Source organism: Psammomys obesus, unplaced genomic scaffold, assembly GCF_907164565.1.
Source record: "Psammomys obesus unplaced genomic scaffold, mPsaObe1.curated_primary_1811, whole genome shotgun sequence".
NCBI lineage: Eukaryota > Metazoa > Chordata > Mammalia > Rodentia > Muridae > Psammomys > Psammomys obesus.
Genome location: NW_026585504.1, coordinates 27934817 through 27961940, shown reverse-complemented (window position 1 = coordinate 27961940; position 27124 = coordinate 27934817). Strand labels below are relative to the sequence as shown.

The following is a 27124-nucleotide window of genomic DNA, read 5'->3' as shown; positions in this document are numbered from 1 at the left end:
TAGATATTTTTCCAAATGTGTAACCAATGTGATTAAATTTCACTGCTGCTGGTTCAATTTTCTGCTTAAGGTGGAGCCAGTAAAGTTCTTGTACAATTTCCCATTTGTTGAAAATGTTGGAAGTCACAGTTTTGACACTGTTCTTTAAAAGGCTTTAAGAATTCACCTTTTTATAACTCCTGTCTATTACCAACATTCAGTCCTTTCTCATCCCCTAATACTTGTCTTTTCTTCTTCTCCTTTCTATACTGTAGAAAGCTTTGTATACTTCTCCTCTTTATACTGTAGGAAGGGTACGTATATTTGTTTTCATCTATGCTTTTCTTAGTGTCTAGATTTTGCATATAAGGAACACCATGTATTCTTTTTTCTTTCTAACATTGTGTGAGGTATAAAAATAATTGGTAAGGCTGATTTTCTTTCTAGTTTTTAATCCATTATGGATTAAGAACTAGAAACTTACCCACTTTGGGGGCTGGTAAGTGGTAAAAATACACTTGACGGTGTAAGTGTAGCTCCGATGACTTTCCACCCCTTCGGAGTGTCTGTGTTAGCTGTGGAGAAGTTTGTTGAGGTGCATAGATCTTGGGTCTGGTAAATTTCGGACTGTGGTTTTTGTTTTTGTTTTGCAAATTGTTATAATAAAGTTCATAACATTAAGGTTTTTATTTTCAGCATAAGGCCCAAGGAGGAAGGCATTTCGGGACTGGAGATGCAGCTCAGTGGGCCGCAAGCTTTCTTAGCACACAGGAGGCCCTGGGTTTGAGCCCCTGCTCTGCATAAGCACAGCCTGTGCTTCCGTGGCACAGCCTGTGCTTGCGTGGAACAGCCTGTGCTTGCGTGGTGCACGTGTGTAATCATCGCACAGATACAAGCAGAAATACCAAAGATCCAAAGTCACCCTCAGATACATAGTGAGTTCAAGGCTAGCCTGAATCACATGAAACCCTGTCTCAAAAAGGGAGGGATTGTTTGACTAGGTCGTCTGTGGCTATTTTACACTGAGAGTGTGGGTCACCAGATAGAAAGAAAGGATAAGTGGAGAGAGCGGGAACACTGGGACATGATAACCCAGAAGACATTTTACAGAAAACAAACTTCTGTTCTCCTCACCAAAAATACTGCACCAAATGCAAAGTCAGTAGAAATTTATCTTCTCCAAAATTAGTAACTCCAGAAGACCATGGACATGTTCTCCTGAGGAGTTTGCTCAAAACTCATCCTAACTCTGACTTAACTCCTGATTCTGACCTCCTCAGGTGGCCTACAAGATTCCAGGGTAACACAGTTAACAGAGAAATAACGTCCAGACGCTGTGCTCTAGACACAAATGTGTGTATCCAGCTTTGCCAGTCAAGTAGATGATTCCCACCAAGATCCATAAACATCCCATATTTCTCAGAATAACTGAGAGACTCTAAGCTGCTCAGGTGTTCAAACCACCCCGAGGGTGGCTGGCATGGCCATTAGTGACAACAGAGTAGAAAGGTGGTGTCATTGAGATCTTCCTGTGTTCTGGACATTGCTCTAAGTATTTGATAGGTATTTGTCCAGTTACTATTAGAGACAGGTTGTGTTATCTTCATGCACTCCAAGAATCAAAGAGGTTTAAGGAATTCAATATTCAAATCAAACTTGCTCATGTTAATATAAATATAAATATGATTTAACTTTTTAATTCCCCACCATTTTCAGGGAAAAAAAAATCACTGGTTCGGTTTATGAATCATAGTGGTAACGAGCTCGGGTGTTCCCAGCATGGAATCCTAGCCCCAGCAGTAAACACACCGCAGCTGGAGAAGGAGAACCGGCCTCCTTTTCCACCTCACGTCTGCCATCCATCACCATGGCAGCTGAGCTGTGGTGGTAACAGGAACAGAGGAGGAAAGGAGATGCCCTGTGGCCTCATCTCTTCCTACTTCCTGTAGGAGGTGCTCCAGGGGCATGGCCATCTCCTGTTCCCCAACTGCTTGCCATTCCCGGACCCTCCTCCTTTTAATCTCCCTCAATACAGTGCTGCAATGGGAGGCAGAGGAATGACCCTTTTCTAAGATAGCCACGTCCCAGTCCCTGAAGTCTGTGAACATTACCTTCGTTGGTGAAGGAGATTTGCAGACGTGGTTCTGTTAAGTACTTGGACAGGCAGTGCGTCCTGGATTGTTTGTGGGAGCCCATTGTGATCCCAGGGTCCTGGTTAAGGGGTTGGCAAGAGGGTCAAAGTGAGAAATGAAGCTCTGAGCACAAGGTTATAGCAAGGCTGGAACAGAAGCCCCTGGGCTTTTTCTAGAAGTGAAGGAAAGAAGGTGACTCCTTTCTTTAGGCCCCCAGAAGTGGCCTGCTCTGGGAGTTCCTTGCTGCCAGTCCTGTGTGTGACTGAGTTGAGATTCTGCCTTCAAGAACTGTCAGATAATACTCGCCAACGGCCGCTCCATTCATGCTACATTGTTACAACAGCAAGAGAAGACTATTTTCCTAGGACAAGTGAACCTGCATCTCCGGCAAAGCCCTTCAACGTTTTGGTTCTCTAGCGCAAAAGGAGAAAAACTTTTAACTCTTGGAAAGTTTCCAGACTTAGCTTGGGACATGAGAAAGAGGGACCAAGTGTGAGGAAAGAAAGGGTGAGACGGGCCACCTGGAGCAGGCCTGGCCTGCACGTTGGGCCATGCTTCCTAAACTAAGGCTGAAAGAGATTATTCCTTATGAGGGTTTATTTTGGCATGGAGGGCAGGCCTTGACCCTCGTTTGACCTTAGGAACCTTTCATCTCTTGTTGTCCCAGTTTTCTCCTCTGTAAAGTGAGACATAACGTCTACCATAGACACTCTGTATTAAATGAGTTCCTGTGCGTAATGTGCTGGGAACAGGACCTAACCACACTGCCAGCCTTACATAAATGCCGTTGAATAAGAACAGACACTATTTTAAAAGAAGGGCAGGACTCATAAAGTCCTAATTGTCTGGAGCGTGTTCAGATAGATCAGGTTGAGCAGGTTTCTTCCTGCAGCACTTCTCAGAAGCTTCACTGCGGTGGCTTTCTCTTTCCGCCTGCAGCCTGGAGCCGAAAGACACTGTGCTTCTCACTCATAACCGTAGAACCCTTTTAGATCCAGAGCGGTCTCAGTGGATCAGCAGGAACGTGTCAGCATGGCAGGACTGCCATAGGACAGCGCACCAAGAAACCTTCTACCTCACCCTACCTTGTGGTCCATGCCCCATTCCGCAATCCACCGCTGACACAGACCCTGGGGACAGGTGTACCACCAGCACAAGGAGCCATTCTGCCCTAGTTTCTACACCTAAAACTCCAAGGCCGTTTTCCACCTTTGCTTTTCTGTAGCATAATCCCTGTCAGGGCATGTGGGTTGTCATCAAAGCCACATGCTTGGGGGAGCTGGAGTGGGAGCCTGGAGTCGTTGCTAAATTTTGACCTTTAACTTGCCAGCAATCTAGCAATAATTTCATATAGTTCTCAACATAGGGCAGGGGCAGCGGGTTCCTCTTCAACACAGTGCTGTCATCTTGTGAGCAAATAACTGATGGCTTATGTGTACAATTATTAACATATTCTTCATAGAAATTTTCAGGAAAAAATAAAACAAGTGTCTTGCAGTAAAGGGACAGCATTCAGTGAGCTACATTCATTCTGAGGCCCCAAGGAAATGACCCAACATCATTGCTTCACATAGGGAAGCCTTACGTAAACACTAGAAATATAATTTCTGGAGAATTTCATTCCAAGAGCTCAGAGCTTGCTCACATAAAGATACCTTTCAACACTTAAATGCAGCACATTCAGTTAAGCCCTGATGTTTTCGCCTGTTTAGGTTTTGAACGCTGTAAAGAAATAAACTAGAGCCCTGTTTAATTTTAGAAGACACCTCTAGAAAACCCTGAAAAAATAATCTATTTATAGAACAGACACTGTTTTCGTGCCAACTGGCTTAGAAATCAGAATGAATAGGGCCGAGTATCAGAAAAAGCAAATGTTTATGTTTTCAAGATTACTTCAGTCCATCAGCAACTCTAAAACGCCTCAAAGCAATTGACCTGGTTTTGCTTTTGGCTAATGAAAGGCTATCCAGAAATTGATAGGTTGGGCTTAATTTTCTGAATAGACTGGAGCTGAATGAGTGGCACAATGGGATTTAAAAAAAAAAAGTAAAATTTGAAATGAGAATGTCTTTCATGAGTTACACTTCAGAGTGAGAAGATACTGAACGTAAATCATTTTCTGCTTAAATTATTTCAATATGACATTATATAGAACATTTATAATTTCATCCTCCTTTAAGGCATTAAAAATGAAATGGAAACCTTGGTTGAGCAAATTCAGTGGCTATAAAATATTCTACAAACCGAAAGTAAGTGACCTGGTGCAAGTAGAGGGCAGAGTAGGGAGCAGGCAGGCTGGACCGTTCCATTTAATCATTCTGAGCTGTAATGTAGCAAGCTGATTTTCCAAACATTGTAGTAACAGCAGTAACAATGAATCCAACAGGTGTTCAGTTCTTACTGTGAGTCAGACATTCTGTTAGGAAACTTTTTGTGAGTTATTTAATTTTCTCAGTAATACCTCAATGAGCTGGACACTAAAATTATTTCCATCTTGTGAATGGGGAAGGGAAGGTTTTGGAAGGCATAGTAACTTGTCAACGCTCACATTTCAGGAAGTGTTGAAGCTCGTTCAGACTCGGGGTTTAGAGCTATAGCAGAGGCTTCCCCGATTGTTCCTGGACACAGCACTGACCCAGCAATGAACAACCCAGTGCCAGAGACTTGAAGAGACTGCTGTTTGTGACAACCTGTCTTGTTCTAATAATAACCCAAGAGAGTTTGGGAATCTAAGGCAAACCTTGTATCATCATACTCAGAAGGACGGCTCCTTTTTATTGCTTGCCACTATCTCCATCCATTGAATTAGCCCAGGAGAGTCTAGGCCTGATCTCTATCAGGTGCCATGCTTCATAAGTGTTTCCATTTGTACTCACGGCTGTCTGTTTTCCTGGACGGCCCTCCCTCCATTCTTTTATCATCTCTAATTCAGATCTCTCTTGATACAAGACCTGGGTTGTATCAGTCACTTAGGGGCTGTATGAGAAGCTAGGAAAAATAAGTCCCTGCATCCATGCAGACTTCATGAAGGTTGGGGCACTCTCTTCAGTGTGCTGGGAACTGGTGGCTCAAGACACATTTTGTCCTAAGAATTTCTCGTGTGGCTACCTTACTGTAATTTATGATCGTGTAGAACAGCTTACTGCATATTTCAATAGTGGTAATTTTCTCGACGATTCCTTTTAATGCAGTCAGAAGGATATAATTGCTTCCAGTATTTTGCTCTTCTAAATAATGTTCATATTGAAGAGTTTTATGCAGAGCAATTTGTTTGATCTTGGATTATTTCATTTGCATATAGTTTCTGAGTAGAGATTACTGGATCATAGCATAAGCCATGTGTAAGGCCTGTTATGTACTGCCCCAGTCTCTTTTTTCCATTTTCTATAATTTACTTTATTTTTATTCATGTGTGTGCGTGCATACACACATACACACACATCACATTTATGTGGCTGCCTGTGGCAGCCAGAAGAGGGCCTTGCATTCCCTGCAGCTAGAGTTACAGGCAAGCAGTTGAGAGCCACATGACATGGGTGTTAGGAAACAAACTCAGGTCCTTTGTGGGAGCAGCAAGCCCTCTTAACCACTGAGCTATTTCTCCAGTCCCCACTGTCTAATTTAGATAAAGCATGAACCACATAATGTAAAAGCATTTGGGGTAGCCATTTTAAAAAGAAGAAAAAAAAAGAATAAAATTCATTTTAATAGGTTGCATTTAACAAAGTTATCTACAGTGTTAGTATATATATATATTTTTTGCTAGAAATGTTTTTAGAAAATTTTAGCATCTTTTTTTTGCTATGAAGTATACAAAATTTGGTGCATGTTTCAAAGTTAGCACATCTGAGATGACACTAACCTCATACATAAATTCTCAATAGCTATTAGTGGCTGTCATATTAGACAGTGTTAGCCTGTGATATGTATGTATTCATATGCATTATGGACATGTATATTATAACCTAACGTTTTCAAGTGGCCTTTCACGTTTCAAAGCCCAGCTCTACCTTGTGCTATCCTCCAGTCAGGGTATTATCTAAATCTCTCCCTTTAGCATTTATTGTAAATATCCTGGTAATTTTTGTTTTCATTATTGGAAATATTTTTGATATGTTTCAAGTCACTCATTTTACCAGATCTTAGGGCACATCAAGATGAATCAGAAATGGCTTACAATCGGAAAGAGAGACTTAACACTTTGACCAAAAAAAAAAAAAAAAAAGCTTTTCAGAGTAAAGGTGAGCACACCTACGCACCTCAGAGACAATGTAATATATGACAAAGTTCACAAATGAGGATTAAACAAAAGGCAGAGGGGATTCAAGAAAGCTTCTTGAGGAAAACATAATTATGACTTGAGCCTTGAGGGTGCAGTAAAAATTTAATGGGCAGAGAGAGAGGAGACAGTTTTGCCGGTAACTATCTTGTTATCCCAACCAGATGGCAGGCTGGTGAAGGCTGGGAGGTTGCCTCTCTTTGTGCTTAGCTCTCCCCAGAGCGCCTTGCCAGGGTTTCACAGGGGAAGGTGCTTGTAGTGTTAGTTGAGCCCAATTAATAATACATGGTTGGCTGGCCCTGGGTGAGGGAGACGCCCGGCCTGTGCTCCTGCCTTCACCTCTGAATCGAAGGGGCCCGTTTATGCCTTTCACTCATTCCTCTGACGGTGCTTCCTCACTTCACTAAATCACTCAGAGCTGATTCTTTAGAGCCAAACTGGTAGATAAATGGGAGCCGGTGCTTTAACTTTCATCTGACCCATTCGTCACTTACTCCAATTCCTCTGAGCTTCCAAACAGCATAAATAGGGCAGGAGGACAAACGGCAACATGGGAATGGGAAGGCACGTCATCAGCGGGGACTTTTGTTTTATTTGTGACTCACACGTAACGGCATTTGTTTGACAGCCTGGCAGGTTTCACAGGAATTGTTACCTCTGTTCACGATTCAGCAAGGGGCAATTCAGCGAGGTTACTGGCTCAAGTGGCTTTGAGGAGTCAAAACTGGAGATCTCATCTTCTAATACCCAAGCCTGAGTCCTTCTATGACCAGAGCTGGCCCAGCCACATTAAAGGCTTAAGTCCGTTGCTTTGTGATGTGTCTTAGCGCTTTCTAAGTTTGAGAAGTGGGGAAGAGATAAACTTCCTGGTGATATCAAGAATGTACAGTGGAGAAAAAAAAGCTAAAGAAGTGGAGATGTTAACTAACATTTGAGTGGTGCTGGCTTACATTATAGCAAGTGCTAGCCTGAGATTTTAATAGGAAGATTTTTCTCAGTGAGCTACACATATTATCGTATTTAATCCTCACAACAGACCTGTGGGTTATGTATTATCATACCCATTTTACAGACTGAAAAAACAGATCAGCTATGTGATTGTGGCCAGAGTCATTCTTCTAAGTAAAAACAGCAAATTTTGACTCAGGCCTGACTTCTGGCCCTTGTTACAAAGTTAGGCCTGCTCAGCACCACAAAGCTGTGCCAAAGTTAAATTTCTGTGCACCGATTTCTCTAAAATCAGCGCCTTGTTCTCTTCTCGGGGCTTTTGTAAACTGAAAACTGTGAGTATTGTTTGTTACCTGCAAAGTATTCTAGGGGGTCTATGGTGGCTGTTGTTGACATTTTTGAAATGTCACGGTCAGATAGGAAATGTACCTACGACACAGTGGTCGGTGGCATTCAGTACAGCTTGGCGTTGGAGTCACTGAATAAATAAATGAATAACTTCTGCTCCAGGGGCTCTTTCCTGTTCCCTCAGATGGTTCAGGGAGTAGAGAGAAAGCAGATCCTTTGCCTCATACTCGCTAATTTCACCACCCCCTGCAAGAAACTGCCTTTTAGTCCAAAGGAAAGTCCTTCCACCCACATTCCACCTACATTTAACCATATGGAGATACTTACACACAATAACATTTCTCCCTAAATGGTATGTGGTCATTGTTCACAAAAGCAAGAACTAATAAAAAGAAGAAAAAATCACCCATAATGCCTTTACCCTAAGACAACTATTTGGCATGGTGGTCTGGGATTTTTCCAAGGTTTTCCGAGTTTATACTGATAAATTTAAAAAAAAAAAATGATACTTTGGATTTCCATTGATCATCAGGGAATGCACATTTTCTCGTGAAGCCCGAAACTCTTCATGAAGACTCACTCTTGATTCCGTTGATGAATTGTTCTGCGTTGGGGCAGGGATCCCAGTAGTGAGCAGACTGAAGCTACCCATCTTCCAGTCTACCTTCCCAGCTTAAGGCTGGCATTGGACTTTCACATCAACTCATCAGCTATTCTGTCGGGGGTTCGTTTGTCAGCTGACAGGCTCTCTTGCTAGTGAATTCCTCCCCAGCTGCGTCCCCTTTGCGTCCCCAGAACATTACATAGCATGAAAAAGAATGCACTGTTAACAACATAAATGTCTGACACATAGACACCCTGAACTAAGCGTTATCCTGTCCTCTGAGGTACCAGCCTCTATATAAGCCTCTGTCATCAAGCTGGCCTCTACTGCACTTTCCCACTCAATCCTGTAACAGTGGTTTATCTTCTACTGCACCGTCCATTATGCTCTCCTCTCTGGTGCTTCCCTTCTGCTACTACCCTCTCGGTACTATCCTCTACCACTCTATACTCCACCGTACAATCTCTTCTATTTGGGGCAGAGACTCCATCGGTCTTCCTGTATCCATTGCAATCAATTCCCTAAGGTTTACTCTGTAGCAAGACAAAACCCAGCTAACCCTACGCTCACCTCTTTCTCCTCCTCACTCTTTCAAACCTTAATAAAAGCAGGCTGTGCTCACTTGGTTCTTGTAGCATACCTGCAGGTAAGCGCCCGGGGAGGGGGGGGAGCGCAGGTGTTCTCTGCCCAGTGCCCAACTACTTGGCAGTCTTCCCACCTCTTTGCCCTGTCTTGTTCATCCTGCGCCTTATCACCAGCCGGGCATGCGACACACGGTGTGCCCTGGCTCGCTCTCTTCTGGGATGTGGCTTTTGTGTTTCCTGATGCTACATCTACCTGCATGCTAGGAGTGTTTGAAGGGAAAGGTGACCTCTGTGCACGCAGTCCACCAAGTGTTCCCCGGGTCACATCTCATTTGGGAACTAATCCACTCTGGGAACTGCCAGCTTTTTCAGAGCTTCTTCCAGGCTCTCTGAAATCACAATACTTAGAAAGGAAGCCGGAGCTTTGACAGTTCTTCTCACAGCACCTTTATCGAGGAAATAACCGACTGTGGCTTTTTAAGAAAGCTGTTGTGAGGGACCATCTCTGACATGAACTGATTGGCCTGCTCTTTGATCACTTCCCCCTGAGGGGGGAGCAGCCTTACCAAGCCACAGAGGAAGACAGTGCAGCCACTCCTGATGAAACCTGATAGGGTCAGAAGGAAGGAGAGGAGGACCTCCTCTATCAGTGGGCTGGGGGAGGGGCATGGGTGGAGAAGGGGGAAGCGAGGATAGGGAGGATACACTTAAAGTGAATAAAGTGTAACTAATAAAAATAAAAATTTAAAAAAAAGAAAGCTGTTTTGGATTTTCTTTGTCTAGCACCTTGCTTGGCAGAACATGGCTCACAGCAGGCATCCCAAACCGAAAGGTTCCCCAAGGATGAGTGGGTGCCCTGGGGTCTCGCCTCATCATCCTCACTGTGCTTCCAACTCACTAAGTGTGCACTACCCAAAAGGAAAAACAAACAAACAACAAAAACCAACAACAACAAAAAACAAAACAACAACAACAAAAAACAGGCCTTAACTCTTCATGTGTCTCTGTGGCCAGGCTTAGTGCTGGACATGCACTAGGCATTCTGAAATCTCAGTTAAACAATTAATACTGTGTTCCCAAACAATAGGATATCATCTACCCACAAAACGGATAGATTTCTGACACATGGTATGTTATAAAAAAAACATTACGCTAAGAGAAATAAACCAGACACAAACAGAGTTGTCTGATTCCACTTATGTGAGGTTTCCAGATTATTCCCATTCGGAGAGACAGGGAGTGTAAGAGTGTTTAACAGGGGCTGGAGGAATGAACCAATATGGAGCTTTCATTTAATGATGTGTACAAAGTTTGAAGGGGAGATAGCAATGACAGTCGCACAACATTGTGAATACTTAATAGAACCCAATTATACTATATACAATTAAAGGTAAATTTTGTCTTGTGTTTATTTTACCATGACAAAGTATTTTCCATTTCCCTCCTCAAAGAATAAAATGCTACTTTTTCTTTAGTTAATCCACCCTCTTTATGATGAGTTTGCGCTAGACGTGCTTGCTGAAGAGTCCTCCCTGCTGGGGTGAATGGCAAATGCAGTTCGCATTGCAGGGCTGCCCAGCTCAAGGCCCTTTTTGTGATAGTGCCAGTCTGAGCAAGAGACACCTCTATTCTAACTGAAGGTGCCGTTGACTTTCTCAGCTGCAGTAACACTCCCACAAGCATCAGGTCTTGTCCAGCTCCTCTCCTGCGAACAAGAATACCTTCTGTCTTGCCATGGTGTTTCCTGTGCCCTCTCATGGCTTGATGGCTCTCACGGCATGAGGGGTGACTTCATCTTCTCAGTCACATACTAGAAACATAAAGAGATTGAAAAGACTTCTTTTCCTACTTTGCTGGTGATTGTGTGATGGGGGATGGGTATGTGCATGTGTTCGTGTGGGTGTCCGTGTGTATATGGGGTAGGGTGGAAGGGGGTGCGTATGTCTGGATGTGGAAGTTGGAAGAGGATATCAGGTGTCCTCCTCTGACACTCTCTGACCGCAAGCCCCAATGATCTTCCTGTCTTCTGTCCTCAGCAGGCTCAGCTTTGGGGTTACAGGAACACACAGCTTTGATGTGAGTGCCGGGGCACTGAACTCATATCGTCCTGCCTGTGTAGCAAGCGCTGTCACCCACTGAACCGTCTCCTCTGTTTGCTCTTCCTGCTCAGAACTTGTTTGTAAGATTAAAGGCCAGGATGCTTGAGAGGGTGGTGCAGACGCTGTATCGTTATTCTTAATAATTCATAGCGAGCCGTGTCTGAAAACAGGTCATAATGTCTTGTTTCTAGATTTCTAAAGCAAGCTCTGCTCACACTGCCTCCTTTCTAGCAGATGAAGGGAAAGTAACAGAGGCTCGTTTCCGACACTTGCTTCTTGTTAGCTACAAGACAGGGGTACAGTTGGCCTGTTGGAAAAGACTGCAGTGTCTGATCCTTTGGCTCAAGAAACACTTCCTGTAGGTCATGGGGCTCTCGGGACTCCTGGTACAATTCCATCCTTTTGCATACGCAGCACACAGACCACAGTAGTCACTCAGGACTGCCCTTTATCAAAACAGTGTCTTTTCATCCCAAGCACCTGATGACTGAAGGCGACACTACAAAGTCTTAGTGAAGAGCTGGGACAAGACAGCTGTTGGAAGAAAGGCCTGCCGTGCCTTTTGGAGGCAGCTGAGCCGGTTTTCTGGTGAGGCAGGCTCTCCCAGCAGCTGTCCAGGATAGAAAGCCTCAAGTTGCTTTTTCTACCCGTCTCTGCTGGCAGTGGTGTGTGTGTGTGCATGTGCTCTTGATTCAAGTCAGTCTGAGTGCCAAAGCAAGACATCTTTTTTAATTGTGCAGGAAGAGTAACTCACGGACGGAGTTTTATAGGAGAGAGAAGGAGGGTTTCTCAAAATTGAGAGCCAATAAGGGGAAAACAAGGCAGGAAAGGAGGGGAATGGGGCAGAGGACAGGGGGACAGGTGTCTGCCTTTCATCTGGATATTCAGGATGACATATCTGGTGCCAGGGAAGGTGCTCTTTCTAACTGACAGGGAGGCTTTGCAAGCAGGGGAGGGCTCAGCCGTCAGGTGAGCTGGAGATCAAGAATTATCATGACAGCTTCATGGCATGTGGAGTGCGGGTTGGTTTTCACCAGCAGAGCTTAAATTAGCTTCTCTTGGACTTGGTATGATGTGTAGTCGGAGAGGGACGGATGGTGGTGGGAATGCCAGGCCTAAAGAGTCACTGTGGTGCAGACTGTGACTCCGAGGGACCACCGTCTAGGAAAGAAAGTATGTGTGAAAGCTGGCCGCTGGTTTCTGAGTTTGATTGAATGGAGGTGCCAGGCAGTACTGGTGCCATTAATTGGTAGCTTGTCAGTTCCTCCAGCGAACCTCTCTGAGTCCCCTATGACAAATATTCCGAGGACCCTGAATATCCCTACTCTGAACTTCCTCAACTGGAGATCTTGCCAAAATCTAATCACCTGTGCCAGCCAGCTAAGCAACCTTGACTAACCGTTTTGCCCTATGCACTTGGCGTTTCAGGGATTTGTCTGTGCAAGACTGAGTGAACGAATGAGTGAGCAAGTGCCCTTCTGAAAAATCTTCCACTCAAACGCAAACTGAGGAAGTGCCTTTTAATGAGTAATCAGCTGGAAAAAAAAATCAGGCTGCCTAGCCATCTAGTAACACTTGCTGGATCACTGGGGACCTTTAAAACATTGTGGAGCAGGGGGTTCTAAGATTTGCTGAGAGTGTGGCTGAAAAGCCTAGAAGGAATAGTCTGAGCACATGCTTATACATGTAAATACACATGTAAACAGATATATTGCCTATATATCATATATACAAATTAGCTACAAATTAGCACTCCTAGCCAGTATCCTGCCAAAGGTTTTAGATAGTTCTTTTATCTACACCATTTTTATCTTAAAGATGAGGAAGCTGAAACTTGAAGAAGGCAAGGAAGTGATTGGCAGGTGTAGAACTTGAACACGGGTTTGTTTGACTCTGTAATCCACGCTCTTAACCTCTGCCTCTCAAAGAAGAATGGCTGGCTTTTATAGAGCCTCTGGGTTCTCATGACTATAACAAGGCCAGCCTGCCAGGCCCCACAGCTCGATGTTACAGGAACCATTGACCTCTCCTTCAGAACTTCTAAGGAAATGAAAGACACCCCAGCGCTTCTGAGCCTTGTAGAAGTACTCAGTAGACCCAATACATAAGAACCCTAGTTTTTATGGTACAGCCAGCCCAGTACTTGTGGGTCAAGGGTAGGCAGGTGACCACTGACCCACACCAGGCCTGGGAACCAGAGCAGCACACCTGACCTCCAGTTTAGCTCTCTGTAAATCCTGTTTTGCCAGGACCAGCCCTGTGTCTCCGAAGTTTGTGGCAGGAGTAAACAACCATTCTCTGCCCAGGCCTCCTAGGATTTATGGCCGACAGCTCCTTCTACCTGCATGGATGTGCTGTGTACTGCAAACACAGATGACCTTTGCAGCAATTTCATCCAAGCCTGCTTCCGTGTAGAAGACCTGTCTTTTTTATTGACGTTGTTTCCAGCTAGTTATGCCTGTTAACTCTGACTCCTGCTGCTCTAGGAAGGCCAGCCACAGAGGCTAACAGCCAGCAATTCAAGAGCCAAGGTCTGATTGGTGCCCAAAAGCGTCCCCAGTTCCTGTCCATCTGAATCTCAGGTCCACTGCTTTAAGACAGATGGAATTGCTACCCTTCCTTCCAGACCATTCTAATCCCTCCCCAGGAGGGAACGGGTTTCAGGCATAGATTGGCCTACTGGCATTAAGGTGCTTTGTGAGTCCTTTTCTTACAAGTTGGTTCCCATGTGGTATTTGTTAGTCACAGCTAATTATGAAGTTCTTGGCTAAGGCACTAGACATTGTTCCTTGGGTTCCTCCCCCCCCCTTTTTCCCCTTTACTCACCCCCCACCCCGTTGCTGCAGAACAAAACCTATTGTGGGGCTCTGGAGGTTGGCTATGCACATATTTTCCAGTGAAACCCTGATGGGCTCACCGCTGGGGTCTCATGTTTCAGGTTCAAACTGAACTGGATAGAGCATTATTCACTGACACTGACAGAGCCTGCCTCTGTTCTGTGCAGGCGGTGGTGTGGCGCTCGGTCGCTCACAGGCAGTTTGGACAATTCACTGAGAATAATTCACAGCATTACTCAGAACCCGGGTAATCGGTACAGAATGGTAGAATGCTAGGAGCGTTAGATCATAGAAAGCTCAAGGGCCAGGTGTCACCAGCTGCCCTGGGTGGCAAGATTGCAGAGTCTGAGGCTACCCATGGGTCCCTCTGTCCTGTTCCCTGGGCCTCAGCATTTACCTGTACTGGGCTTCTGCAGAAACTTCCACATCCTGAAAGCAGTCTTGACATTAATAACCGATTCTCCTCATTTGTTCATTCCTCAGACAAAGAGACTAGCCAGTGAGGGCCCTTCCCTTACCTAAGGCTCACGCGAGCAGTGACTTTGAAGACAGAATGAGAATTAGAACCCAGGTCTCCCAACTTCCAAAGGCCCCCTTTCTTTTCCTGTGCTGGGCTGGATCTGAAAAACATCTCCAGGCTGCTTTTCTCCCCGGCTTACTGCCTCTATCTTATGGGAAGGCCTCCCACATATCAGACAGGAACCGTGACACCCAGAAAGGCCCAATCACACTGTTTTTCCTAAAAGCCACCTCACAATTCCATGCCATCTTCTGAAATCATCCAGTGTCTGGACTGATGCAACTGACATTTGTTTTTCCATTGTAAGAGTAAGACCCACATTAAAGTTTCTGTCACTAATGTTTAATGGAAGACCATACATAGCCCTTGGAGCTGCTCATTTGGAGTTACATGGCAGCTACAAATACTAGTTCTGGAAAGGTGGGCAAAAACTACTATCACTAATGTAATGCTTCTATCTAAATATAGAACGATAATACATGGTTAAAGGGTGCTGTGAGGAATTAAAGCCAATAATCTAGATAAAGGCTCTGTGTAAAATTTATCAGGGCCTTGATAGATGCTCCTGTCACTGTAACTTAACCACCGACTGCCGTACGCACAGGGGCTTGAGTTTAAATAAAAGCCAGACGCATGAAAACTTTGTCCTTAACTTGGACCCTTCTGCATTTTGTCACAAGCTTAACATTAACCAAACACAGTTTGGATTATCTACAGACCATGAGCATAGCCTGGTCTTGCTCTGGAAGCTTATAAAACCGAGCACTTCCTGAGAAAGGGGAGGGCACGGCTATGGGCTTCTAAGTGAAGAACCACTGACACGAGGAACATTGAAAAGACTGAGAAAATTAACTCCTGTTCCTTTGACTCTGGAAGTCCCAAAGGTGTCCCGGGGGCTTGAAGCTGCCTGTCTCCAGCAAAATCAAGCCCCTCGCTATCCCCACGACTTGGGTGTGCTTGGGACTCTTTCAAACTCTTCTTTATTTTCCATCCAAACAAGAACCAAAGGCCCAGAAGCTTGTTTTCAAAATTTAGGAAAGCAGATGTTTTTGCTTATTTGTCTTTAGTGTCTCTTCTGCCAAAATGCTGGGTTTTCATTGGGTTCTATAGTTATTTTTCTGTTTTGTTTTTACTTTTAAGACAAATCTTGGACAAGGGTCATTGTGAAAGGAAGAAGGGTAGGCATTTCTAAACTGGGGAACTCTGTTTTTTAAGACCTGAATGAAAACATGCAAGACCCCAAAGATGGACACGCTGGAGGACTTGAGAGAACAAGACTGATAGATTCCTTTCTAGAAAAGTCTCAGCTTTCTTCCCAGGCCTGGTGTCTGGGGCTGTCTAGTTAATCAGGAATAGGACAATGAATACTGCTTTCTCACAGAATCCTGAAAGTTAGCAGATCAGGCTGTGTCAATAGAACACATGGTCCATTCAAAGTAAGGCTCAGTACTACTCCCGGCCCTAATTCTCAGCCTGCTAAAACATGGTAGACGCTGATTAGTTTCTATCTCCTCTTTAACCAATCGACAGGTGTTAGTCTCAACACACAACAGAAATATGTCATATTTGTTAGTGTTAGTCAGAAGCCTGACTCTCACCCATGGAACTAACTATTGTAGATCAGACTGGCCTCTAACTCAGAGGTCTGCCTGTCAAATTCTGGGACTAGAGGCCACACTGGACCCACCTGTATAATGTCCCTATTTTAAAGTTAGCTGAATTTCCTCAGTGACCTTTGCCATTGGAGGTTCTAGGTATGAGAGTATGGACTTCTCAGCAGGAAGCATTATTACCCACAACAGATAGAACAGGTCATTTTTTTTTTTCCGAATACAACGTTGTAAATAATAGAACTTTTTAATTTTAAGAAGTGGAACCTAACAAAAGCTAATGAAAAGAAAAGGATCTTGTCAGTTCATACATGTAGAAGAGGGGTTCACTTGGTGTCAGATACAGCTGAATCCATGTGTCTGGGGATGTCATGGAAGCCCTCTCTTTCCTATATTGGGTTCCCTTGGTGGTGTGTTCATTCACAAGCAGAGACTAAAGGATGTCTCTGCTGAGATGTCTCCTAGTCAATTCCAGGGTCACACAGTTGTTGAGACTTGAGAATCCACAGAGGGAACATGACCTTCCCTTTAGTGGTGCCAACAGACTCCAAAGAATAATACTTGGCTGCCCAGCTTGGGTCTTTCGTACACCTGTAAGTGAACCAATCACAGGCAAATTGTGTACAGCAAATGCAAGTTGTGTTCTCCAGGATTCAGAATGGAGTCAGCCTTACCAGATGCACATGTATCATGTCAGGGATGGAGTGACTTACCAACAAAAATATGACACTGTCACCAGAAGAAGGAAAGAGCTGGGTATGCCAAAGCAGCAGGCGTCTACTCCATCCTGTTATAGGTCGATTTCGGAACCATGAAATGAAGATAGCATTTGGCTTCAAGCCACAGAAAAACTTGAAAGAGTCAGAAGTGGTTCATCTAAGGCAAGTAGGTTAACTCAGGTAGTACACAGGCAGAGGGGTTGGCTTGGTGGTTAAATTCATTGGTGCTGGAACCAGACTGCCTCATCTTATGTGCAAGTGCTGTTTACTTAATTTCATCATTTGTAAAATGGGGGTGATAATGTTATTTGTCTCAGAGTACTAAGCATTGTGATGTTGAAGTGTGGGATAAAATGTGTAGAAGAGAAGAACCTTGACGATGAAAACAGCTAAAGTAACAGCTGTCTTCACAATTGGTACCATTTTATTATCACATTGTTAGGCATAAACTCCAGGAAGATGGCGTGGGGACTTGGAAAGGAGGTAGGAAATGAATTGAATACTTTATTGGGTTTCACTTTCCAGCTGGAACCAGTCTTTTCTTTCTTAAACTTTCTGTCTTCACCATGGTGAAGAGCTTGATATTGTTACCGGAAATGTGGCCTTTGACATCATGATAATGGCCGTCTTCTGCCCCTGACATTGACTGTGCATGTCTGCCACTAAATGAATGTTCAGTCAATGTTTCTGAGTTTGGGTTTTCGAGTCAATCATGTCAGTTTGGCCAGAGTTTGTTTTCAAGTAAGAATGCAGTCCACTTGATCAACTGTAACTGGCAGAGCAAATCAGAATTTCCCTATGGAACAAAGCAGCCATTTTCAGAGAATACTGGCCAACTTGAATGTTTCGGACGAGGACAATTAAAATGCCCTGTAGAAAGAAGCATGCCAGGCCTACAGGATTTTTAGAGAAAAGCTGTTTGCTATCTCACTAACAAACAGGACATTTGTAAATGAGGCCCTGTCAGGGCCAGTTAGACAGTCAGACATCCCCACTTCTTGGCTCACAAAGCCTCCATCTCAGACACTCACTCCTGAAGAAGAAGGTCAGGGAAGATGCTCGTAGGTACTGTTGGAAGCAAACTCCAGAGAAAGCAGGGAAGTTCCCCAGAATCATTCCTCTGGTGTCAGGAAGAGCTTTGGGGGACCCCATTCACTTATGAGAGCCCCCAGCCTGTTCTCACCAGCCTCCATCCAAACTGTTTAGGACATTTCAGTGGATATAGATTTGTCCTCAAATCGTGTCCTTTTCTCTGAGACTTTAACGAGAACCTCTTACACTGTACCTCTACAGTAATAGGGAGGGTCTGGAAGTACTGGTGGGGTTTCTTATCTTGCTGCACTGAGGGAGGCTAGGGATGCTTTGGATCAGGGGTTGGATATCTTGGGAAGCACTGAGATTTGGAAGGAGACAAAGCATTGTCAGAGTTTTGATAGAAGCCTGCTGGGAAAGTCTCCACTGTAGAGGCCCCTGTGCCCCTTTCTAGTTGAACAATTCATAGGCTCCATGCCTGCTTTCAAATGGATTGGTTTTGAAGCACGCAACAGAAAAGCAGCCTGCTGCCAGGGCCAACCATCAAAAGAGAAAAGAGAGCATTGCAAACCGTGGGTGAACGCGCATGAGAACTATGACAGTGCAGAGGCTCATTCCGCTGACCTGACCGGTGTGCATTATCTCCCCAAAGGACCCCGTGGTTTAATGGATGGGGCTTTAACCTACCCAGAGGCCAGTCTCTGCTGGACAAATGGAACCTCATCCCAGAGGGCATCGACATACTCATGACACATGGACCTCCTCTAGGTAAGTGGTGCAAAGGTTATCCTTTCTCATACAAAATGTTCCCCTCTCCCAGACTAATCATAATCATTTTCCTTCAGAAAAAAAAAAAGTGAATGCAAAAAAAGAAAGTCAATGTCTTTAAAGAAACCCAGTATGGTAATTAAACTCCGCAGTTGGGCTAGGCTTACAGGTGTTCATGTTTTTTTTTTTTTTTTTTTTTTTTTTTTTTTTGTCAAGTCAGGGAGAAAAATCAAATGAACATGGAAAACCACAGTCTTCGAAGCTTGGTAATTTATTTTAAGAACTGTGTTTCCTTCACAGTGAAGGGCTAGAGTGGGACACAGAAGACGACAGACCCACCAATCACAGGCATTTGAATGGCAGTGAAATGAAAGAAGCTTTTGTTCATTTTCCTTTCACACATAACACTGGGCCTGGGGTATCTTTAAAGTTTAACATTTGAGCTGATTATATGAGAGAAAAAAAAAGTTTTAAGTTGAAGTATTTTCAGAAAGGACCTTGACCTGAAAATTACAGATAGGCATTTTTTTTCGGGCATATTGTGGCAGCATTCAGACTTGTATTATCTCGGGGTGTCAAAGCTAGCTCCCTAGGGACCCAGATTATTGGTCAGAAGAGGGTTATTTGATTTAAATAATTAGGTCCTAATTATTCATGAGCTTGTCACTGGCTTGGCTTGCTACAGGACATTTTCAGCTAAGACCCACCACCCTGATTGCACCATCTACTTTGTTTGGCTTATGCCAGGACACTTCCTGCTCAGCTAAGCATGCTCAAAAAAATTCAAATATTTCGCTTTGAAATACAAGTGTTGATACTTATTTCTTTTTGTTGTTTTTTTTTTTTAAATGGGAGAACACCTTTTAGTATTATTGTAATGGTGGTATTAACAGAGTTTTTTTGTTTTGTTTTTGTTTTTGTTTTTTTATGGGGGAACACCTTTTTAGTATTATTGTAATGTGTGGTATTAACAGAGGGTTTTTTGTTTGTTTGTTTTTGTTTTTGTTTTTGTTTGGTCATGCTAGGTTGAAGGGGCAATGATGAGGGTGTAAGTGACTCTTATGATTTTTGTTGTTGTTTCCTTTTGAAGTGTGAGCCTTCACTCTTGTACCAGCCTGCAGAATGAAATATTCTATTCCTCATTCCTGATGCACATTTAACCTTTGCAGATACCTCTGTTAAGAGCCACTCGGTGCCGCTTTCCTTCCCTCGCAAAGGGGGTGATCCGTGTTTCTTAGCAAGTGGACAGGAGAATGGAGGCTGCCGACCTGGAGCCACATGTTAGCAATGGGGAAGCTGGGAAGAAAAGCTGATTCTGTTGTGGCATACATGGGACCACCAAGTCATGCTCTGTGGAGCACTTCACCTCTTCCTGCATTGTCCAAACATCCTGATCAAATCATTATCAATTCATTTCTCTATTTAGACTAACTTAATCATTAAATTGCTAACCAAATATTTTGACTAGCATGAAGCAAGTGGTAGCAATAGCTAAGTCTTAGCACTGTAGTCTACAGAATCCCGACATCCTGGTAACTCTTACAGCAGAGGCTACCTTCTCTCGTTTTGTGGTAAACATGAAGTAAACCGTCATGTACATGTATCAGAGAGAGGAGCATACCTGGAAGCTTCCTAAGGAGCCAGATGAGGCTTTCACGATGTAAGGACTTAAAGCTTTAAGTCTGGGATTCATTGGGAAATGCTGTGCTGGGGGGAAGGAGTGGGGCTGGAGAGTTTGAATTCTCGAATTCTCATTGCAAAGGAAGCTATAGGTGCCATTTGCCCTCTGCTGCTATAATCTCAGCAAGATGTTATTTGAGGTGCTCAGACACACAGTGAAGTGTTTTTCCTTCTTCAAGAAAAAAAAAATCTATGAGGTAATAATGCTAATCACCGTGGATTCAGAATTTTCCCTTTTCTTGATAGTTTTGAATATCCTAGTTTGCTTTTTTCCTAGGCACTCCCGCTTTCATGCGATAGTCTTCTTATTCTCTCTAGGCATTCCCCACACCCCAGCTAGCCTGTCTTTACAGAAACTAAATATTCATGCCTCCTGCCTAGCCAAATAGAACAAAAATCTGTCCCTTCCTGCCCAGCCATTTCTAACAGTAGAAAGTACCTAATGGAGCTGTGGAATGGATTTCCACAGATTATGACTTAGCCTTTCATCCCACCTGCCTTCTTAGGCCCCATCCTGCTGAGGTGTATGGATTTCATTTTAGACCATAATCATCTAGATAGCTGACTTTTGCTATAATTGATGTCAGTTTTTTATAGATTTCCTGCATTAAGCAGAGGACTAAGTGGCTTTTACTTTAAAACTAGTCAATTAGCCCAAGCTTGCTGGATGCCACCATGAGGTCATGTCTGTTGCCAAAGTGGAGAAGCAACGGGGTACTCCAAATCTTTGGTTGTCAGGAACCACCAAGGGTTAAGCGTGATGTTTCTAAGCAGAGCACAGCATCCTGTGTCCAGTTCCCAGGCAGCCTTCCAGATCCCCTTTCTGTGAACCATCATGAGAATAAACTTGTATGTGTAAGAAAGAATTTTGAAAAAGAGAAAGCAAGTGAATTGAGGGGAAAAGAGCTATTATGGGGCTGCCGGGAATAGATGTCATTGATCTCATGAAGAAGATGCGAAACCTGTGGCTGAATAAATCAAACTTCTTGCAGGAAAAGAATGTTAATTAACTGGAAAGGGGGAAAAAATGGAAACCAAAAAAAAAAAATTAATCAAGAATCCAAGGAAGACAAAACGATGAGTGAAAGTTCCTTAAAAGCCACAGTGAGCTGTAATGGAGAGGCTAGGATTACAGATAACATAATAAGCCTTCCGTGAGTTATGGCTTCCTGAAAGTCGGAATGAAACCTTACCTGAAGAACAAAAATTAAGAGTATTTATTGCATTCTACCCTCAGGTTTCCGAGACTGGGTTCCAAAGGAGCTTCAAAGGGTGGGCTGCGTGGAACTCTTAAACACAGTCCAGAGGCGAGTTCGGCCCAAACTCCATGTATTTGGTGGAATTCACGAAGGTAAGAACACAGGGACAGCAAATGTGCTGTTTTAGGTGGCCTCACACCCTCCCGCTGGCAGCTTCAGCTAGACAGGGAACGATAGGAGCACAGTGGTTCTCAAACTTTACCTCGAGGGACCCCTCTTATGAGATGAAACCTCACGAGAAAAGCCCACAGGTATGAAGCTGATGAATACTTGTTGTCTTTTAAGTAGAAAGGCAAATAGAAATGCTGTACACTCTCCCAGTTAGTGCTGGAGTCTCGGGGCTATAAAGAGAAATAACCGCTGCTGCATCACCAACAAGGCCAGATTGTTCTCTTTGAGGGAGTTAGACAGGGAGCCGTCGAGGTTGGACAAACCCAAAGCATCCATAGTCCCTGCATATAACTGTGGGGTTCTTACATGCCAGACATTGAGGAGCCAGGAACACACTCCATACATGCAAGGAAAGGTTCCTAGCAGATGTGGAAGGAAGCAATCCTCTGTCAGCATCCCCTTCCTGTGCTCAGAATTATCAGAAATCATTAGCACTGTTTGCTGAAGCTAAGGATAACTGAAAAGATAATGCCCACTTGTTGGTTTCTGCCTTTCAAGGTAAGATGAGTCAAGACCCCAGAACCCAGAAGCCTCAAGAAACATTTAGGGCCCTGGGTATTGCCTGCTCTGCCTTTTTCAAACCATATGTCATTGGGCTTTTGTAGACAGAGCCTTCTGTCACCTGATCTTGGGGTCTGGGAACCTACAAGACTGGTCTGGGAGGGCATATTTGTGGGCAGCACAAGTGCTTGTGTGGGCAGCTGCCCTGTTGCCCAGTCCCTGCTTCCTGAGGTTCTCTGGAGTGACCAATGAGTGTCAGTCAAGCTGAGGTGTGTGAGGCTGTGTGCTTGGTGAAACAGAGTTCTCAGTTTACTCCACAGAGTCCACAAGCACAGTGACTTCCTAGTTAGAACTCTGAAAAGCCGTCCTACTGAGGCCTGAGAAAATTCAGCTTGCTCCAAATGCAGGCGCCAGCCGAGTGGCTGGAAAGCAGGGGTGCAGCTCCTGGACAGGAGGCAGGATGGGGGGTTGGACAGGGCGGAGATTAGTCTCCTGTGCAGGGGCACACTTCTCTAGCAGAAGGAGAGAACAGAGTTGGTACTGCCTATCTGAACTGGAGCTCACAGAGTGGGGGAATCTGAGGGGTGGAGTATCTGGAAAACTAGTTTGAATTCCTGTAGGATTCCGTTGAGTTTGAATTTCACCCTTTCAAAAAAGAAGTTTAAGTTATTAATTTACCTTAACCTTGCCAGACAATTGGAGAATTCCACTGAAGCCCCACAATAATAAACTTGCTTTAAGGGAAGTGATCATATTCAAATAAACTTGTCTTGCTTTTATTCACTTAAGACAGCTAAAGAGGGCAGAGAGAGGGCAAATACCAGCCTCTTGATGGAGAGAGATAACAAGACTTTATGACCCCGGAACCAAACAGAGCACATTTTAAATGCAGCTTTTCTTTTCTTAAGAGATTTTTCCATTGACCCTCATTAAGCTCTCCGCAGGCTTACTTGGAAAAATTTTAGCAAATGGAGCAAGGGGAGGGTGGGGGGATAAGAACCTTATCAGTAATTTCTGCAAGTCCTGGTCTTTTTATATGCCACAGAGTTCAGTGTGAACATAGAATTACAGACTCATTGCAGAAGCTGTAAGCTGTCCAAGGAAACGTGCAAACTTCCAAGGAGCCTCAAAATGTCAACATGCTAAAAACCATAAAGGAAGTCTACATGCCAGGGGTGCCATGACATTTTCTCACTTTCCTTTCGCTAGATCAGTTCTGCTTGGTGTAGCGGTTCTTTCCCTCCATGTGCGGAGATGGGGCGCCTGTGGTGATGCCCCTACCTTCCTACCACAGTTGAGGAGGCAATGCTTTTTTTCCTTACTTTATTTCTTTATTAAGTATAACAATGTTCTGTCTGCCTGTACACCTGCACACCAGAAGAGGGCAACAGATCTCCCATTAGATGGTTGGGAGCCACCATGTGGTTGCTGGGAATTGAACTCGGGACCTCTGGAAGAACAGCCAGTGCTCTTAACCTCTGAGCCATCTCTCCAGCACCCTGAGGGGGCAATGCTTTTGAGGGAAATGGAACTTAGCAAGCATTAAAGCCACATCTCTCAAGGTAGAAAAAGTCACTTGAGGAAAATTGTCATGGAGACAGATTACTGTAGTGATGAGGAGGCTGAACACCCACACCTCAGATCTCGACACCCCCCCCCCCGGCCATATCACCCATGGGGAGCCCAGTGGTGTGCTCTTAGATGCTCATGTCCTTCCCTGAAACTCAGTATGCAGGGGTTTGGAGTGCAAATGATAGTTAAAGGGTGGGGGAGAATTTTCCTATTCTTAGTCACACAGGTATTACATCTTTGCCCTGATGAGTTCAGCATTCAAGCAAAAAGGCACAGGGAAGACTCCCTCTTTGTTGAAGGGGAGGATTCTTCCCTCTTAAAGAAAACAGAGCAAAATTGGACAGGAGATCGGGAAATCTGTGGCGTCTGGGAAGGTCCACTGAATTTCATCCCCCTGACCTCTGACAAGGATGTTGTCGTTCTCCCTGCCTGACAGCCCTGAGTTCAGCTGCTGTTGTTTGTATATAGTATAGTAACTGTGACACCGTCTTCCCACAGGGTATGGCATCATGACTGACGGATATACCACCTACATCAACGCCTCGACCTGTACAGTCAGCTTTCAGCCAACCAACCCTCCAATCATATTTGACCTTCCAAACCCACAGGGCTCCTAAAGCTCTGAGCATCCTGTCGGAATGTGAGGGACGAAATACAAACTGCCATTTTTCTAATTATAAACTTACATTCTCTGACTTGTTTATTTCCAAATCCTGTGAGTTCTTTTTGTAAATTGTTGGAACAGGAAAAAATAATGATGCTAGAGTTGTGTCGCTTCTTTTTGCTTTTTAAGTGGGGTATCCATTTGAAATCAAAGGAGCATTGTGAATTTGTAAAATGACTTCTGTTTGCTCAAAGGCCACGCCATTGTAAATTGTTAGTGTTTGCCAAAGGACAGCCAAGCTTTCTTTAAAAAAAAAAAAGATGATGATTTTAAAAAGTCTTCTTTGAATATGCTTTAAGCTGAAAGAAAAAAAAAAATTAAAAAGAAAAGAAACACATAGGCAGTGTTTTGAAAATCACCCAGATTTGCACAACTTCTTGAGTATCGTTTGCTGTATTTTAATTTTCAGTGTTTTGTTGTTGTTTTCTTGGTATTGTATCATTTTTATTTTACAGATGTGGCCCAGTTTTAAAGCAATCTCAACAGAAGTAGGTCTGGGAAAACCTTAGCTTCACACTGGCTATAAAAAAGACTGTGTCCGAGGTGGGGACAAATGGCCTTCATTCAGAGGCTTAGCCAGGGAGAGCCATACAGTGCTTATACAAACTCTCACTGTTTGTTTCTTTTAAATTATTTGAGCTTTAAAAAGATGGAAACAAGAATCTGTCAAGAGCAGATATTCATTCAAGGAAAAAAAAAGTGTGCAGACTCCTTTTCAATGTGGATTTATATATATACATATATATATAAATATTTTTTGTGCATTATGACTAACTTGGGAGTTTAAATTGCCAAGGACAGTACAACTGCGAAGCAACCCTGTGCAGCGAGCAGCACGTCAGAAGTCCGAAGGAACTGACCCATGCTTTCTCCGAACTCAAGGTCTTAAAGAGCTTGGGTTCAGTCTAAGTACAGGGGAACAAGTGTGTATAGACTTCAGTGGATGTATTGGAAGCGAACTAAAATAAGGCTTAGTGGTCCTTTCTATTTAAATGCCCTGCATTGTCTTCTCACTTCCTCCTCCTTCCCATTTTGCACTGTGTGTTGATGCAATCTTCGCTAGCACAAAATATTGTCGCTAATAATCCTTTCTGTTCTTCCCATTGTCGATGCCATTGAGCTCTATTCTATTTTATGTTACCTTAAAATTTAGGGAAGCAGTTGTTTTCTTTAAATTTATTGTGATATTCTATATCTAGCGGCCTTTATATGCAAATAAAATTGCAAGATTTTTAAAATCTGTGCTGCGTGATTGGGCTGCCTCGGGGAGGATGGTAGCTTTATCCTGGGGCTAGGACGATTTATTTGCAAGCAGTTCGAGTAATCCCTAGGCTGGCAGAATCATCGATAAGGCCTTGACAGTACTTGCTCCTTGTAGCACACTGCCGTCTGTCCTGCCTTAGGTTTCAGGAGGTGCAGCTTCTGTCTTTGGCCATTGTAATGTCTGGGCTGTGACTGCTGTTTGGGATGTATCAATAATAGTGAATAGGGGATGCCGCAGAAGACAGGGTACCCTCACACTGAGCATTCTCATTTGTCCTCATGAATGGTCACCCGAGTGGGGTAGGGGCGGTTGTTTGTTTGTCTTTTTTGTTGTTGTTTTGCTTTGTTTTAATTATCCACTAACATGCGGGCTGGGGAAACTGTGTGCATCTCCTTTTTCATTTTGCCTTGAATGGTGACTCTCAACCTTTCTAAAGCTGTGACCCTTCAGTATAGTTCTTCGTGTTGTGGTGACCCCGACCATAAAATTATTCTGTTGTTACTTCATGACTGTAATTTCGTTACTGCTGTGAATCATAATGTAAACATCCGCTATGTGAGATATCTAATATTCGACCCCTGTGGGGGCCACAACCTCAGGTTGAGAACCACAAGTCTAGAAGAACCATTGAAAAAAACCAACAGGATCTCGCTATTGTTTGTGGGGTTTTGGTTGTCTATAGAAGGCTCTTATTTTATTTTATTGTTACTGTTTCAATTTTCTTAAAAAAGAAAAAAAAAATGTCTCATGTAACCCAGGCTGGCCTAGAACTCTGTGTAACAGAGGATGACATTGAACTTTTGATCCTCCTGTCTCCACATTCTAACTGCCGGGTTTACAAGTGCGTACCACCACACCCCAGCACAGCAATATGATCTTAAATTTGTGTTGCCTCTGTGGGCTGTTTCTCAGTCAGTGCCCACGGAATCACATTTACTTTCTGTCTATCCACCGTGCTTCCTTTGATGCAATTCCTAGAAGGAATTCCTGATTTCAACGCCAGCTGGAGCACTGTTCTTAGAATGACAGCGCAAATCCTCACAGTCGTCTTAGTCCGTTCTAGTTGCATCTATCGGGCTTGTCGGTTTCTGATCTGAGACTGTACAACAGGTGCGCGGGCTTCCCAACAAGAGTCCATGACTGGTAGCTAAGATGAATCAGATGTGGGCCTAAGAGAAACTGGCAATCCTCCCTTCACCCGCTGACTGGGTGTGAAGGTTTTTGCCTTCCTGCCCCTTCCTAGGGGGTGGACAGAGAAGCAGGGGACTGGATACTTCACCTTGCAGTTAACCAAGACATGTGCTCAGACCTCTCTAGAAGACAAAGGAAGATCTCCAGGGATGGGGAGGTGATCCTGAGAACATGCGTGTGGACAGCTGTGGAGAGTGCATTTGAACACAAACTAATTAAGTGAAACACTTGCTAAGATTGCCATCCAGTGTGTGCTAGCAGGAAATGACCCGTGCTGCTGTATCTGGAGCACTGGACAGACCACCCACAGAAGTTCCGGCAACCCGGTCACACTCCACATGCATGAACTGCTTCCAGGGATCC

General features: G+C 44.0%; 1 protein-coding gene across 1 annotated transcript in view; it reads left to right on the top strand.

Moving 5' to 3' along the window:
• Positions 1–25528, top strand: part of Mpped2 (metallophosphoesterase domain containing 2) — a 170159-nt gene extending 144631 nt beyond the window's left edge. The window contains exons 5-7 of the mRNA XM_055604164.1: positions 18344–18459; positions 21377–21490; positions 24141–25528. Coding sequence (XP_055460139.1) covers positions 18344–18459; positions 21377–21490; positions 24141–24259 — 349 coding nt within the window. The 3' untranslated portion in view covers positions 24260–25528. The remainder of the gene's footprint in view (positions 1–18343; positions 18460–21376; positions 21491–24140) is intronic.
• The last annotated feature ends 1596 nt before the right edge of the window (positions 25529–27124 follow it).